This window comes from Anabrus simplex, chromosome 5, assembly GCF_040414725.1.
Source record: "Anabrus simplex isolate iqAnaSimp1 chromosome 5, ASM4041472v1, whole genome shotgun sequence".
In the NCBI taxonomy this organism is placed as follows: Eukaryota; Metazoa; Arthropoda; class Insecta; order Orthoptera; family Tettigoniidae; genus Anabrus; species Anabrus simplex.
This window is the reverse complement of record NC_090269.1, coordinates 416675897-416693727: the sequence shown is the minus strand read 5'-3', so window position 1 is coordinate 416693727 and position 17831 is coordinate 416675897. Positions and strand designations below refer to the sequence as shown.

Below are 17831 nucleotides of genomic sequence, written 5' to 3'. Positions count from 1 at the left end.
AGGGAGATGGACTATCCCCACTACTATTCAATTTAGTTTTGGAAAAAGTGATTCGTGAATGGAGAAAAGAACCTAAAGGTATAAACATTGGCAGACTTCTTAAAGACAAAATTCACCTTGACTGCTTAGCTTTTGCAGATGACCTTGCGATCCTTTCAAACAACAGACAAGAAGCAATCCAATCCATAGAAAAGTTGAATGAAATAGCCGCAAAAACCGGACTTCAAATTTCATTTGAAAAGACGCAGTTTATGGAAGGAACTAAATCAAGATTCGACAATCAACCATTAATCACCAACTGTGGAATAATTTCCCAAGTAGACAAATTCAAATATCTAGGTGAAATTATTCAGCCAGCAGGGTTAAATCAGGAAGCTAACAAAGAAAGAACTGCTAAACTGCAAAGGGCTTACAAAATCACATGGAACAGATACAACAAAAGATGTATATCAAAAAATGCAAAATTACGACACTACAATACAGTCATCAAACCAGAGGCACTTTATGCATCTGAAACACTGATCATTGGTGGCAGGTCACAAATGAAAAGCATTGAGAAACAAGAGAGGAAAATTCTCAGAAAAATCCTAGGACCAAAGTTCGAAAATGGAATTTGGATGAAAAAGAAACCACACGAAATTTTTCAATTCACAGAAAAAATCACAGATACCATCAGAAAGAGACGACTAAAATTCTACGGACACCTACACAGAATGGATAACAACAGGCTGACAAAGAAAATTCTAAATCTAGCTCTAACCCTGAAAATCCGCAACAATTGGTTAGCAGAAATTCATGAAGATCTACAAGAAATGGGTATTGAGGACGAAACCATTCAAGATAGAATGAAATTTAGAAGCTTAGTAAACAAACATAAATTTGCAGAGAAACCAACAAGAAAAAATACAGGCTGGACAGAAACACGCAGAAAGGAACACAGTGAAAAAATGAAGAAATATTGGGAAGAAAAGAAGAAGAAACATTGTGCAAAATAAGTTCAAACGCGCTCCACAGCTGGGCACAATGAATCAAAAATAATAATAATAATAATAATAATAATAATAATAATAATAATAATAATAATAATAATAATAATAATGTGTGGCCTCTGGAAGGGTTTGCTGCAGGTCTTTCAAGTTGACTCCCATGAATGACCTACTCATCTGTATGAATGGCGCCCTACCTAGGATGAAATCTCATTTTGAAGATGGTACAATACCCAGTCCCTGAGCCAGAAGGTTAAAATCGCAATCCCATCCGGGAATGGAACCCAGGACCTCTTGAAACAAAGGCTCACATGCTAACCAGTTACCTGCAGATCCGGAAATAAATAAATAAATAAATAAATAAATAAATAAATAAATAAATAAATAAATAAATAAATAATAGAGTAGTAGGAAAGATCATTAAAATGCCAGTAAATTTCATTTAAAAGCATTCATAAAATCACCCCCCCCCCCCCCAGATTAAATTCTGAGTGCGGCACGGAATCGATTGGAATAAAATTTGCCGCGGTAAATGAAATGGCGTATGGCTTTTAGTGCCTTGAGTGTCCGAGAACATGTCTGCTCGCCAGCTGCAGGTCTTTTGATCTGACGCTCGTAGGCGTGATGAGGATGGAATGATGATGATGATGTAGAAGACACCCAGCCCTCGTGCCAGTGAAATTAACCAATGATGGTTAAAATTCCCGACCCTGCCGAGAATCGAGCCCGGGACCCCTGCGACCAACGGCCAGCACGCTAACGGTGTTTTCAAGATATATATATATGCAAAATATAAACAAAATAATTATGTGTATGATTATGAAATGTCAAATTCAAACCTCGACATTTTCACTTCTTTCTGAAAATGAGGTTTACACATTAGCGGAAATCTCTACATTGAATTTTTCTTTTAGATAGGCTATGTATGGACCGCACGCCGACAATTCTTTAGAATTTGGGTGCATATAAATCACAAGTTAAATTCAAACCGCGACAGTTCATCGCGGCGGTAAAATGCAAACGGTGGCATTTACATCAACTGATAATCTGTCCTGAAAAATTGTGGAATTCCGTTTGAATATGCAATTAATCGTTCCGTATATGATGTATTCAAAACTTATCCTGGAATGAGGGTGAAATATTTGGCGCTGGGCGTTTAATTGGATAGCCCCCTGCTACCTGATGAATGAATGCATATTTTTTAATTGCAAATCATTTTTATTTTTCATATGCATTTATATTTTATTACAATATGCCGGTAAAAGAAAACATTTGTAAAAGCAATGTAAATAGGTGGATTCGCTTTATTTTGTAAACACATATGAAATGTTTGTCGATATAGTGTCTTTGAGTCATCAGCTTTGTGACGACACTGCGTTTCGGACGTTTAGTTACGGGTGAATCATCTAAGCAGCCAGTTGTCAAAAGATCGTACGCAGGGCAGGAACATGGAGCCCTTTACACTGGTAGGGTAAATGCTATTCATGCTATTCATTCTATTCATGCTTTATTGTGATGTTCACGTTTGATTTAAATTTTTAGAAAATAGCTTTCTACTCAAATAATATGATGAAGAAAATTGCGTTACCGTACCTGTCAGCTTTTAAATGTGCTGTCAACTTTTTATTTATTTTTAAATCTGAGTTTGGACAGTTTGTCACGATAAAGAATCTCTTGTGTATTTGAATGTAGTTTTCAAACTAGAGCTCACTTCGAGTAAATTTATGACTGCATTTCAAAAACTATTTATTCGAATTGTGCGTACAAACATGCGGCATTTGACAGTTTCTTAGTCTACTTTTTCGTGTTGAAGACACAGTAGAGCAGAACGTTTGTTGATTTTCTTCATGATGTGCTTGAAGACATGCATTAACTGAATGCAATGCGCACGAAGTAGTTTTAATTTAGCAGTAAGTAATCCACAAAGAACCGAGATTGCTTAAAAGTCATTAATTGGACCGAATACGGTACATCTTCCATGGACACTATTGTTTAAATGGATTCATCTGTGCATGATATTAATCTCATAATTATTGTTACCTTGTAAAGGCTACTTTTAATAACTTTGTTGCAAACTGGACCTAACTCTCCAATTTTTAAAACTCGCGTTGTGTTACCCTCCTGCTAAGTGGTACCGTACCTGGCGCATCTACATTCGATTAAAGAATACATCCGGTTTGTCTCTTTCTTATTTCCTGTAACAGGCACAATGCATTTTTGATTATGCTCACAAACGAGAGAGATCAGATTCGTGATAACGAAATCCTGGAGTCTGGAGTTCTAAATTATTGATCAAGTTTTGAAGGAAAGGTCTGAAACTTCTCCTGCGATGTGTTTCAAGCTATGTTCGAATATTCAAATTGAGAAGATTTATAATTTGCTTATTAATTAGTTTATGATCTATTATTGGTGGGTTTCTGGCGTCATGCCGGTAACGAGGGTTTTGCGATAGAATAATGAACTCCAAATGGGTTAAATAGGACTACCATACCAGTACACAAACACTGGATCGAAGTGTCGATTGAGAGAACTATACTGTCTAAGTCAGTGGTTTGTATCCAAAAAACACAATTATCTTGACTTCACATTGTTATACTCTAAAGTACTATAACCCAAGCTATTTCGTCTGTGCTGCAGATGTATCAGATGAATCAACCTTGTTGGTAATTTATTATTGTTTAATCACAATGACTTGGCAACGGTGCATCTACTGTAAACAAGCCAAATTGGGGGCGTTAGAATGGGATGATAGAAGGTACAGCCGAATTTCTGGTAAACTACCACCATAACTTAAATCAGCTGTTCACGAAGCCTCTAAAATGTAGGCTGACATATAACTTAATGGTGCAATACAGCACATTTGTGCATGGGATGTTCAATACGAGCGCCGGCCGTCCTAGTCCAAGGTAGTGGATTCGATCCAGGCTCGGTACCGAGCGAACAGCTGCGCGGTTTGGATCATGTAGCTGTCGGCTTGTATTCGGGAGACAGTGGGTTCGAACCCCTATCTGTGTCGGTGCGACGTAAAGCAGTGTAAAAAGTAATGTAAAAAATCTGGCACTTAAAAATAACTCCTGGGGGACGACATGCCGGCATCTCAACGTATCTGAAAAAATTAACGTCATTATAGATAAAATAAAGGGTCGCGTGTCTAATTCTTTTCATAAGTGACGAGTAGCTATCTGAAGGTATTATTTATTTATTTACCTTTGGTGTCTGTTCTTAAAACCGGAATCTACTCATTCAGGATTGTTTTATCAGCTGCATAACTTCAAGGCTATCGCAAGGAGTAACATTTTATCGAACGACCTAAACTGTTATTCTTAATCCACAGCCTGTTTCCAGTCATTCGACTGGGTCAGGAATGGAATAAATGAAGCCCCCATCTAGTGGCGAGGATAGGAGTTATGCCGGCTGCCGAAGCCTTGTCGCACTCCTCTGGGGCAATGATTAATGAATGACAGCTAAAATGAAATGATACTGGCGAGTGTTGCTGGAATGAAACATGACAGCGAAAACGGAGTACCCGGAGAAAAACCTGTCCCGCCTCCGCCTTGTCCAGCACAAATCTGCATGGAGTAACCGGGATTTAAACCACGGAACCCAGCGGTGAAAGACCGGCGCTCTGCAGCCTGAGCCACGGAGGCTCTGTTATTCTTAATATTATCGATAAATTGTATATGACCAAATTTGTAGAAAATTGAATTTCCGATCGTTTATGCCATATACCGTACATACTTATCGTACAGCGGATAAAACAAATTTACGAAAATTGGATTTAGTCCAATTCCAGTGAAACCTTAAGTGCTTATTTTAGGGCAGAGCTGTAATTAGGGGTGGGTGGCGTGGACACCCGCCCAGAATACAGACGAATGCAGGCGTCAAAAAAGGGACGAAAATGCAGAGCAAATTGGTCTGTTAAACCTATTCTGTCTGTAACTGGAACCTCGTAAATGTTGAAGTAAAAATTTATATAACAAAGCAGATATGATAGTCCTATTATCTAAGTGTAGTAGATATAGAAAACCTACAGGGTTATTCAGCTAAGTTGTCCATCTGAACTAACTTGTGAACCGTCCAGGATATCGACTTTCTAATTTCACTTTCAGTACCTAATGGTACCAAGGGGCTCATAATCGGACTTGCATTACCTTTTCATGGCGTCAATATTTTCTCAGATAATGGTACTTTTTTTAATAACGGAACTACACTGTTTTCTACACATCATCTTCTTAATCTGTTTACCCTCCAGTGTTGGTTTTCCCCTGACTGAACGAGGGATCCCATCTCTACAGCCTCAAGGGCAGTGTCCTGGAGCTTCATACTTTGGGTCGGGGATAAACCGGGGGAGGACCAGTACCTCGCCCAGGCGGCCTCACCTGCTATGCTGAACAGGGGCCTTGTGGGGGGGGGGGGATGGGAATATTCTAAGGGATAGACAAGGAAGAGGGAAGGAAGCGACCGTGGCCTTAAGTTAGATACCATCCCGGCATTTGCCTGGAGAAGTGGGAAACCACTTTGAGGATGGCTGAGGTGGTAATCGAACCCTCCTCTACTCAGTTAACCTCCCGAGGCTGAGTGGACCCCGTTCCGCCCTCATACCACTTCAAATTTCGTGGCAGAGCCGGGAATCGAACTCGGGCCTCTGGGGGTGGTAGCTAATCACGCTAACCACTACACCACAGAAGCGTTAAACCTACATACATCACAAATTCAGCACCGTGATAATTTTGAAAATCGGACACGTACTTCTCGAGAAAATGCAATGTATTTAAACGTGCTTCATGTGCCTGCTGGGGATTGCCCTGTTCGATTCACGCTACGTATGAAACATACTGAGTACCTAGCTGTTGACATAGGCCTACAACACCTTCATCTCCAGTATTTCCAAAATTACCGTACCATATTTGCCCCTGCAGGGCGTCTTTTCAGTAAACGCGAAGATCCACACTTTTGCCAAGGACGTCGAGGTTAGCAATGAGAACCTTAAGAACCAATTAATGTATTTGCAAAGTAAATGGCAAATCGTTCGAAATGCTAAGTTATAAACTAAAATAAAAATGATGGGAAAAGATAATCTCGTCACCTAGTGACGGCCACTTGTGCCTATGAGAAAAAACATACAAATAGGCCTATACAATGAAGTAACATTTTCCTTGCACTGTTTGTATTATTTCAGTCATATGCGAAAAAAAATCAGTGATTTTCTTAACACATTCCCCGCAGCACTGAATTTTGATGACTTGATTTTACGTTGTATCTGCTCACGGTGACCCGGTGCTGTCTGTCTCCATTGACGTGAGGGCTCCATGCCTAAAAAAAAAAAAAAAAATGGACGTGAACTCTCTTCAAAATATGATCTAATGAAGACAATGAATATGCCACTAACTACTCCATTAAATAAAAATCCGAACTTATATTCGCTTACCTAGAGCAATGTAAAACAAAACAAACGGGTGGCACTCTTTGTATTAAACAACAATCTGCCATCTGAAAGCAGCAATATTGTACGCTTCATTCACCGTAATCACGTTAGACAACAATATAAACACACCCAAAGCGATATGAATGAAAAAAAAAAAAAAAAAAAAAAATCCTTATGGTCGCCGGTGGACCGATCGAAAGTAGCAGCATACCTCAATCCTTTACTTCATTATGAACATGATGTTGCCATTAGCTATGAGAAATATGTAACTAGGACGTAGTTGTTTACTCGCTAATTTTGGGAAGTTCGCGCCGACGGTAAAGAGAAACATGCTTCGGACACACGGTAACCCGAACTGCAAGGAACGTGTTAAGACTAGCGTTCTGTAAAGTCATTTTACTGTTTACTTATTAAAATAATTTGTAATTCAGTCAAATATTACACTGCAGTTCAGCCCAGTCATATTTTTGTACTTTTGCAATCACTGGCAACGCATTACTGTTACAAAAAGCTAACCCATCACCGTCGGTTATAAAACAGCTAGTAATAAATGATTTTCTGGCATTTTCCTCAATTACTTTGGGTTGGCGCTAAAAGTGTATTTGGCCGATGATCTTCCTGACGCCAACCCTATGTAGAGGGACATTTACTCTGTGGTGGTATGTCGTGTGGTTTCTGGTGTAGTCTTTCTAGTTGACATGAGCGACCTGCGCGTGAGATGAGGTAAGGAGAGGTGCCGGCACGTAGCGTACTCGGTGTTGAGTTTTGGGTCTGCATCTCCATCCGCGACGAGCGAATCGCCATCAAGAGAATCATATGCCCTCGCTCTCAACGACGAACAATGTGGAGAGGTTGCCTTCCGAACGCAATCTAGTGACTAGACCAACATTCTGAGTGATTTTTTTTTTTTTCTCCAACAGCTGGTTTCAAACCAACAAATCAGGGTGTTAGGTCATATACTTAATGCCTGACTACCGATCGTGGCTATCAGGCGAACTGTATGTGAATGAAGTGTGGTGTTACGACGAACACAACCATCCAGTCAGAGGGATTAACAAAACAGGCTAAATTTCTGGCTCAGCTGGGGATCGAACTCGATCTCCTGAACCGAAAGTTACTACGCTGGCCGTTCAACCGAGGAGCCGGATTACAACATAAATAGGCTTAAATAACATTTAAATTCAGGACATGAAAATGACAGACGAACGTTCTATAGGAAATACATCAAACGTAACTTACATTTACTGAATAATTCCACTGCCATACTTGGTTGAGTTTGAGGCCTTTGAGCCTCGAGCTTGAACTGATTGCTGGAATTTTATGCACGCAGTAACATAGATCGAGCCGGGCAGGTGGTAGAGCGCTCGCCTTCTAGGTTTAAGTTCGTGAGTTCGATCGTGGCTCCGTCCGGTGGCAGCAAAAGTGCTAGTATATCAGCCTCGTGTCGGCAGATCTATTGGCACGTAAAAACTTCAGCATCGAAAACCGTGAAAGTAGTTACTGGGACGTGAAACCAATATTGTTCATTAATTTATCGATGCGGTCATGTGCGGGTCACGTTTGGGGTGAAAGTTCCTTTTGGGGATCATTGTAAGTATCTAGGTGTTAATATAAGGAAAGATCTTCACTGGGGTAATCACATAAATGGGATTGTAAATAAAGGGTACCGATCTCTGCACATGGTTATGAGGGTGTTTAGGGGTTGTAGTAAGGATGTAAAGGAGAGTGCATATAAGTCTCTGGTAAGACCCCAACTAGAGTATGGTTCCAGTGTATGGGACCCTCACCAGGATTACCTGATTCAAGAACTGGAAAAAATCCAAAGAAAAGCAGCTCGATTTGTTCTGGGTGATTTCCGACAAAAGAGTAGCGTTACAAAAATGTTGCAATGTTTGGGTTGGGAAGAATTGAGAGAAAGAAGAAGAGCTGCTCGACTAAGTGGTATGTTCCGAGCTGTCAGTGGAGAGATGGCGTGGAATGACATTAGTAGACGAATAGGTTTGAATGGCGTCTATAAAAGTAGGAAAGATCACAATATGAAGATAAAGTTGGAATTCAAGAGGACAAACTGGGGCAAATATTCATTTATGGGAAGGGGAGTTAGGGACTGGAATAACTTACCAAGGGAGATGTTCAATAAATTTCCAATTTCTTTGAAATCATTTCGGAAAAGGCTAGGAGAACAGCAAATAGGGAATCTGCCACCTGGGCGACTGCCCTAAATGCAGATCAGTATTGATTGATTGATTGACAATCTACCTGCCCTTCTCTTTGAAACTCTCACAGAAGATACTAAAGTCTTCGGCTTCTCCTTTCTCGCTCTTGCGCCCAATAGCGGCGATTCGGAATTAGAAGTGGGGAGGGGGCACAGAAATTACCCGGGTTTGAGGGATATAGTGGCCGAGGGGGGGGGGGGGGGGCGGGGAGGATATACATAAAAAAAGGTAACTTTAAATGCTCTCTGAGTGAATTTCGACATTGAGGTGAAGATTGACGGTTTACAACTTAACTACGTTAACTACGGTAATGATTGTTTTGAGATTTTGGTTCAATACGATACAATTAAACGTTCACCAAAGAAACAATAATTACACATGTATAACAATTAAATGGAAGTACGGCGCGTGATTACACACTTGAAAATAACTTCGTATTTGATAACACACCATCAAGCGCCCATATGACAGTTTGTAGGGGGTGGGGGGGCAGACCTGGGGGTGCGTAGTATTTTAAATATTTTGGAAGATACATGGCGACTTGTATTCTGTGGTAGAATAACCCACGGTGTCCCTGCCTGTTAGTGGGGTACGGTACTACCGCTTCTACGTAATACTGACTTTTAAATCATTTTCTTGAAAGGAAAACACCTGACTAGACTAGATTTTTGCCTTTCCCTGAGAACTAGAGGGGGGCCGCGGCCCCACCTTGCCCCCGGGTATGGGTGCCCTTGCAACACACTAAGTAACAAACGCTAGGTAGAACTATAACACAAAGACACATTGCATGAGCGAAACACCCAGACTGACGAACGAACGCGGCTAGCGGGCGAATCAAATCCGTGTTTATGACCTTGGCAAAATATACCCCAGCTACCTTTCCTCATGCTACTCGCTGCTGCGCGATTCTCTACTACTTGCTGTGGCGCCGTACGAATTAGTCGCGACGAACGTCACTTTGTGCGTATTTCCGCTAAGCATTTTCCTTAGTCTGTACTGATATTATAAAGAGGACAAATTTGTTTGTAACAAATAGACTCAAAAACTACTGAACCGATTTAAAAAATTTCTTCACCTATAAAAAGCTACATTGCCAATGAGTAACATGGGCTGTATTTTATTTTCAAAACAATTCCAATGGGGGGAGGGGGGCACGTGGGGGGAGATATAAAAATAATAGGCTAATATAGGCAAAATATCGAATTTGTCGTATAAGGACGAGACAAAGCTCAATTTAATTCTCTTGACGCAAAGAACAAATCTCGGTAAGCCCTCCGGGCCAGAAAACCATGTTTTAAGGCCGTAAAACCAACCGTTACGGAGATACTGGCCCTGCTCCAGGAATCGCATCAAAGAAATGAACTGCCGTAACCATGGCAACGTCAGCTCCAGGATTCTAGAGCAGCGAGATTATGCATGTACGTGTGGGCATAACTGCCAACCAAAATTGGTACACATAAGACTTACTATTCAGAAAAAATATACTGTTGTGTAAGGCACTCATAGGACTCTTTTGAGCGGGGATGGGAAGGGGTGAAGTATAAAAATCTTACCTTACAATATATGGATGGATGGATGTGTGTGTGTGTGTGTGTGTGTGTAAATGACACAACTCCTCCTAACCACTGGAGCAATTTCAACAAAACTTGGTACACATATTACTATCGGGAGACGAGCAATGTTGGGGAAGCTATCCCTAGCGCCCTTAAGGGAGGGGGATCAGGGGGGTTAGTAATAAAAATAATCAAGAATAGTGTCGAATTAATAGTTTTTGGGGTCACTGAGTTGAAAAGTAACACTCCAGAATTTTTTAAAGTCCAAGTTAAGCCCCCTTATAGGTAGGGAGCGAACGGGGGGGGGGGGGGGTATGAGATATAGAAATAATGAAAAACAGTTTCGAATCCATAGATATCAGGGACTCTGAGATAAATGGTAGGCCTAATACTCCGGATTTTTACAGATCCAAGTGAGATATAAAAATAATCAAAAAACTATGTAAAATCTTATCTTATTCTTATTCTTACTATATATATATGAATGTGTCTGCGTGGGAGTGTAAATGACACATGTCCTAATCTATTGGAGCAATTTCACCAAACTTGGTACACTTACCAAATTAGTATCAGGAGACAAACCGCATGGGGGTAAGACACCCCTAGCACCCTTATGGGCTGGGACGAGGGAGTGGTATAAAAATAATCTAGAATAGTATCGAATCCATAGTTTTCATGGTCGCTGAAATGAGTAGCGACACTCTGAATTTTTTAAAGTTCATGTTCAGCCCTCTTTGGGGAGAGGGTGAGAGGGGAGCGAGATATAAAAATAATCAAAAAGTGTGTCGAATCTACAGTTTTCGGGGTCACTGAGATGAATGGTGAGAATCCATATATTTTATCTCTTAGGGGTGGGGGGCGAGAGTGCGGGACAGTCTCATTGACAGTTGAAATCCTGTACATCGTATCTATAGTGTGACGGCTAAATACATATAGTTATCACTTATTAATTTTTGACAGGGTCAAATACTTCCCAGTCAATTCGAGCTTTCATAAAGACAAAGTCCTACTCAAAAATGAAATAATCTAAAACTTGAAATCAAGCACATCTAAATAATTCCAAAACTACATTATAGATCATAACATATCAATCTGCAAGTCAAAAAGGAATTCTATAAAAATTCACTTCACACATAACTGGTAATGCAAATTTTAAAGGGAAATATTCAGAAACTATCTGGGCAACGCCGGGTACTACAGTTAGTAATTAAATAAATAACTAAAAGGAAATAGCTGACAAGACAATGGGGTTAGTACAAATTGCTCTTTTTTAAATAACTCTAGTGTCAGGCGGATACAGTGGAATCAAAATGTAATGATTCTCCACAAAGTGGTGGGGGTGGGGGTTCTAATCGCCGCCACTGCTTCTGTCGAGATACTCCATGGCTTGGCTTTTCGGGTGCATCTCTCACTCTTGCAACCTTTTTCCTAAACAATGTTCTGTATCTCTTTCTCTTTAACAGCTACTTCTGCCAGGCCCTTGTGTACATGTGAAAGCCACCTTCACTATTTTCATTTCATTTTCCTTTCAGGCGTATTCTGTTGGCCAACCTCTTGATTTATCCATTTAATACATCCATAAAAGATCAGTATTATTATTATTATTATTATTATTATTATTATTATTATTATTATTTACACCTCGATTCATTTTCCTGATACAGGATTGGGGATGAGGTGAGATGAAATTGTATGGCGTATTTTTATGGCCAGATGCCCTTCCTGACGCCAACCTCAGTTGATGGGCTAATGAATATGAAATGAATGACCTTTGACTGTGTATGAAATTGGGTGATGAGGTGGAAGGAATCGGCTGTGGCCTACGAATAGGAACTCTCCTGGCATTTGCCTGGAAGTAGAAATGGCAAAAGCACAGAAAACCGTTCTCAGGACAGTCGGCGGTGGGATTCTAACCCACTCGTCTCCCAAATGCAGAGCTTGTCTGCATAGCCATAGTGTGTTAACACATGCGGTTATTCCACTTTATAATAATAATAATAATAATAATAATAATAATAATAATAATTTAAAAACGGGTGAGTTGGCCATGCCGCTAGAGGCATGTGGCTGTGAGCTTGCATCCAGGAGATAGTGGGTTCGAACCCCCACTGTCGGAAGCCCTGAAAATGGTTTTCCGTGTTTTCCCATTTTCACACCAGGCAAGGCTGTACCTTAATTAAGGCCATGGCTGCTTCCTTCCCAGTCCTAGGCCTTTCCTATCCCTTCATGGCCATAAGACCTATCTGTGTCAGTGCGATGTAAAGCCAACTGTAAAAAAAAAAAAAAAAAAAAAAAAAAAAAAAAAAAAAAAAGCAATAATAACTTTAATAGAGTTGTATTTTTCTTTTTCTACGAAGTGCTTAACTTCATAATTGAAAGTAGCACAAAATCTTAAGACATCTTCTCAAAATATGAATAATCTAATGCAATCTACAATGGTGACTGATGTATTGTGACTGGTGTTGAGGGAGAGGGGTGCATTCACTTGTACTTACCACTTTCTCCTGTAAGGCATCATTTTGGCAGAAAAGTTTGGGTATAGGATAGGTGAGGGTCTGTCCCTCCCGGTTTTCGTGACAACGTAGCCTGATACAAGTATGACATTGGATGAAATAAACACATGTTAAATAGCGGATTCAATAAAGTTTTATGTACACTGAATGGGAGTTAGGGATTGGAAGAACTTACTAAGGGAGAAGTTCAATAAATTTCCAATTTTTTGAAATCATTTAAGAAAAGGCTAGGAAAGCAACAGATAGGGAATCTGCCACCTGGGCAACTGCCCTGAAAGCAGATTGGTAGCGATTTATTGATATTTGAATTTAAAAAATCGTGAGTTAAATACTCCCGGTGATTATAAGTGTTCTACCTAAACACTAAGAGTCCAAAAATTTTTCTTTCCATGTACTCATTGTCGAGAAACATAAATCTGCTGTTAAAAAGATTGAAAGCATAGTACATAAAGTTCCTTGCAGGTGGGACCTGCACTTTCATCAGAAAGAATTAAGCCTATAGATATGCATGTTGTGGGTATCAACAGGATTTTATATCTACATGGGAGGTGAATTATATTTTGATAAAAATTAAAATTAAATGTTCGACTACTTGGTTGAATGGTCAACATTGAGGCCTTTGCTTCAGAGGGTCTCCAGGTTCTATTCCGGCTGGTTTGGGGATTTTAATCGCGTGTGATAAATTCTCCTGGTGCGGGGACTGGTGGTTCGTGTTTGTCCCAACACTCTCCTCTTTATATTTACACAACACACTACACTATCTACCACCAACGCAATAGTGATTACATCCCTCCACATAGCGTTGGCATGCATCTGGTCATAAAACAGGATCAAATCCATATGTACTGCACAGTTCACACCCACGACCATACACTCTGCTTTCTCTCGCCTTGCAACAGTAATTTCCTCTCCACACCACAAGGATATACCATACCGGACCACCCAAAATATTACCAACTTTTTGCATTGATGAAAAACAGGAACGGATAATTTTTGGTACAAGTAAGGTAAGAATAACTGTAGTTATACTGTGTAGTTAGTCTCTTATTTCACCGAGCTTGATAGCTGCAGTTGCTTAAGTGCGGCCAGTATCCAGTATTCGGGAGATAGTAGGTTCGAACCCTACTGTCGGCAGCCCTGAAAATGGTTTTCCGTGGTTTCCCCATTTTCACACCAGGCAAATGCTGGGGCTGTACCTTAACGCCACGGCTGCTTCCTTCCCACTCCTAGCCCTTCCCTGTCCCATCGTCGCCATAAGACCTATCTGTGTCAGTGCGACGTAAAGCAACTAGCAAAAAAAAAAGTCTTATTTCCTCTGTTTAAATTACTGGGTGTATTTCAATTTTAATAGGAATGTAGTTCATTACTTAAGGATAATAGAGTTTGTTATTTCTGCAAACTTCTTATATAAAAGTGAGACATGGAGAATTTTGGTGCAACAACCAGCTTCAGATACCACTTGCTGCCATTGGCAGGCAGGTACTTTCTACCTAGAAAGTATTTCAAATTTAATGATATATTGGATGTTGTTTATGGGTACTCTTTAAGAGTAGAATATGAATTTTTGACCTCCAGGACCATGCGTTAACTTGGGGGGAGCTGAAAAACCACTGTTTATAACTTCTAAACCATGAGTTTCTAGTGGAATACATCTACTTACAAAGTTGAAGAGCATTAAATTTCCTGTAAATTTCACTGGTGAAAAGTATTTTGGACCCAATATTTACCAAAATACAATGAATGTAGAATTTAAATGTTTTTTGAAATGGAAAGAGAGGCTGTAAATATGTACATCTTGAAGGGAAGAAGGGAGGTTGCGTATACAAGGCAAAAACCTGCATTTTTCTGCTATTTTTGATAATTTGAGAAATTTTCTGTATTTTTGAACCACCATATCTTGGTAACTATTTGGTCAAATAATACTTTTGACCAGTGAAATTTGAAGGAAATTTAATGCTCTTCATTTTTGTAAATAGGTGTATTCTGCTAAAAATGCATTGTTTAGAAGTTATAAGTGGAAGAAGTGAAAAAAGTCAGAATGTCTGTTTTAGTTCCCTCCCCCCAAGTAGCACAGGGTCCTTGAGGTTGAAAACTGTTTCTACTCCAGAGTACTCACAAACAACGTACCAAAATATTATGTTCGGAATACTTTCCAGACACCACCTTCATTTATTACCTGCCATTCGGACTAATTTAGAATTTTTAAAAAAATTTGTGTATAATTTTGTTAAATGCTTTCTTTTTAAGGCATTCTCTAAATTTTAATTCATCAGAAATTAGTTTAAAATTACTGAAGGACCTAACAGTTACAGATCAAAGCATATATCATATACCATAGTGCCAATTCAATCGCCTTCTCTCGTCGCCTCCATTAGTACAGTCGGCAGGAATTGACTCAAAGCAACTTGGCTTTTGTTTAGAAGTCCCCTGTTTCTCAAGTCACCCCCTATAGGTTGAGGGACGTAGACAAATATGCCCAGTTTACACCCTGTCTGTTGTAAGAGGCAAGTAAAAGGGGCGAGCAATGGCTGATGACATTAGAACCACGAGACTACTTATGATTAGTTCAATTACGTGCAGAACACCATGGCTTGATGTTACTTGTGACTAGTACCACCTTGCGAAGAAAGCCATGGGTCTACGTTGCATAGCAGCAGTACCATTATGCGAGAATAGCTACGGGTCTGGACGTTGCTTAGGATAAGTGTGATCATGTGCATTCCAGTGGTCGGTTCCACTGTGTTCAGAATGGGTCTGAATTACCCATGAGTATTACCACTTAGAGAAACATCACGGGTCTACAGTGCCCGTGTTTAGTACCATTATGTGAGGAACACTATGGGTTTGTGTTGCCTTCGGGTGTTACCATAATGTGTGATACACCTTGGGTCTACATTGCTTATGATTAGTACCACCATGTGAGCAACACCATGAGTATATGCGACCTGTGATTAGTTGCACTATGTGAGGAACATTACAGGAATACCGGCACCCATGTTTAGTACCACTATGTAAGGAACAGCATAGGTCTGCATTGCTTGAGAGTAGTATCCTTCCGTGCAAGTCACCATGGGTTTGTGTTACCTGCGAGTGGTGCCAGTGTGTGATATACCATGGGTCTACATTACCTGTAATTAGTACCACTATAAAAGGAACACCATGGTTCTGCTTTACCAGTGATTGCTATTATGAGGGGCCAGCGACCTGGATTTTGGACACCTTTGGACAACAAGAATCATCTCTGAAAATAAGGAATTGTGAATTGGATCCACTGACTGTTTTTGATTCATGGTCATTTTCTAATCAACATTAGATTTAGATTCTAGTCAGTGGATACATTTTGAAGTTTTAATTATCATGTCATTTGTTGCACCTCGTGCCATTAGGGACGAATGCTTTCTATCCATACATCTTACTTCTATTCTATGAAAATGAAACAAGTGGACCAACTGATTGATAATCATTATTTTGCAGAGAATGATGCAGAGGGCAAGAGCACAGAAACTAGATGGGAACTCGATTCACTGGATACCTGAGAAGAGAACACAAATTTTACAAGCTATTAATAGAGATTTAGTTCCTAAACCAGGTAATGATATTACTTTCTCCACAATATGAGAGCTTGATTTGTAATGTCATGGTTATCAAAACTGGCAGTTTACTCAACAGGAAGAAATCTGGTGACATCATGAATCCTGTAATTACTTTTTACTTGCAATCTCTTACATCTTTGTTTGCAATATAACAGTGTTGTTGTTGTTATAACCTATGGCTTTATTGGAAAGTAACTCCAATACAAAATTGATATCTCTAGACAACAGTAATATGCAAATAACATTAATAAAGAGCAGAAATATTAGAGAAGTCTTATTTCATCTTGTTTCTGGTTGTCCAGTATAGGGATGGTAAATTGCCTTCTTTTTGGTTGGGGTGGGTTTGGTTGGGTTGGGTCCTGTGTACTGAAGTAGGTGTTTAAGAGTCAATCACTGATCCAGTAATTTTGCAGATGGTACACTTATATTTTGATTGAAGCTAGATGTGCGGCTAAGCAGTTATGTCCTGTTTCCAATGTGAAGATCAGCACTGCTTCTTTCTTTGGCTTGCTTTTATTTTTGTTCCATAGGTCATCTAATTTTTTTCCATTTCTTCATTGTAGTGAGTTGCGTGGTTTGTTTCTTCCATTTCACAAGGGTTTTATTTGTGATTTTCTTCTTGACTGAGTTAGCCGCTAGAGGTTTGGTTCTCATGTACGTACTAGTGCCTTTTATTGCTAGTTTATCTGCCAGTTCATTACCTTCTATTCCTACATGTGCAAGGATCCATTCTAAAGTGATGTTTTCTCTTTAAAGTTTTAAAATTTGTTGGTAGATGTTTAAAGTAATAAATGTATTCTTGACTAGCTAATATACCCATGCTTTGATTCGTTATACGGATTTCTCCGTAAAATTCTGTACAGGCAATGAGTATAATTATATTAAATTGCATGTCTCTTAGTGCTAACCAAAGAACAAAATAGGGAGGATGCCATATGTTGATTCTGATGTAAGGTGACATTAGGAATGTTTCGATAATGGCAGGCCACATTTCCACTGCCAATCCCAATCGAGTTTGGGAGTTTCTACTACAAAAGCGGGCTCACTGCCGTTCACAGTAGAGATGGAGAGTTTTCATTATAAAGACAGGCTCCTTTCCCTAATGCCATTCACAATAGAGTTGGAGAGATTTGATTACAATAGAGAAATGCAGTGCTATGAACAGTAAGTCTTAGGCCCAATTGGATGTATTGGAAAATTAAATGTCCCTCACTAAATTGTGATGATATGAGTTATGGATATAAGAAGGTGGTAACAGAGGAGAAATTCAGGTGCAGGGATTCCTAGGAAAACAGATATAAGATGACTTACAGTATGGTGTTATTACTTACGCCTAGGGATGGGCTTGAGCTTAGCTCGAGCAGATGTCATAGCTCTATGCAGGTCGAGCAGTACTCGAGCAGAAGTATGGCCTGCCATCTATGAGTGATTTCCTTGCACTAAATCAGTTGTCCGGCTCCATGGCTAAATGGTTAGCATGCTGGCCTTTGGCCACAGGAGTCTCAGGTTCGATTCCCGGCAGGGTCGGGAATTTTAACCACTTAT

General features: G+C 39.8%; 1 protein-coding gene across 2 annotated transcripts in view; it reads left to right on the top strand.

Annotated features, from left to right (window-relative positions):
- Positions 1-2353: 2353 nt before the first annotated feature.
- The window catches only part of LOC136874182 (anillin), a 138267-nt gene continuing 122789 nt past the window's right edge, over positions 2354-17831 (top strand). For both annotated transcript variants that reach the window (XM_067147775.2, XM_067147774.2), the window contains exons 1-2: positions 2354-2452; positions 16168-16282. In XM_067147775.2, coding sequence (XP_067003876.2) covers positions 2435-2452; positions 16168-16282 — 133 coding nt within the window. In that variant the 5' untranslated portion in view covers positions 2354-2434. The remainder of the gene's footprint in view (positions 2453-16167; positions 16283-17831) is intronic.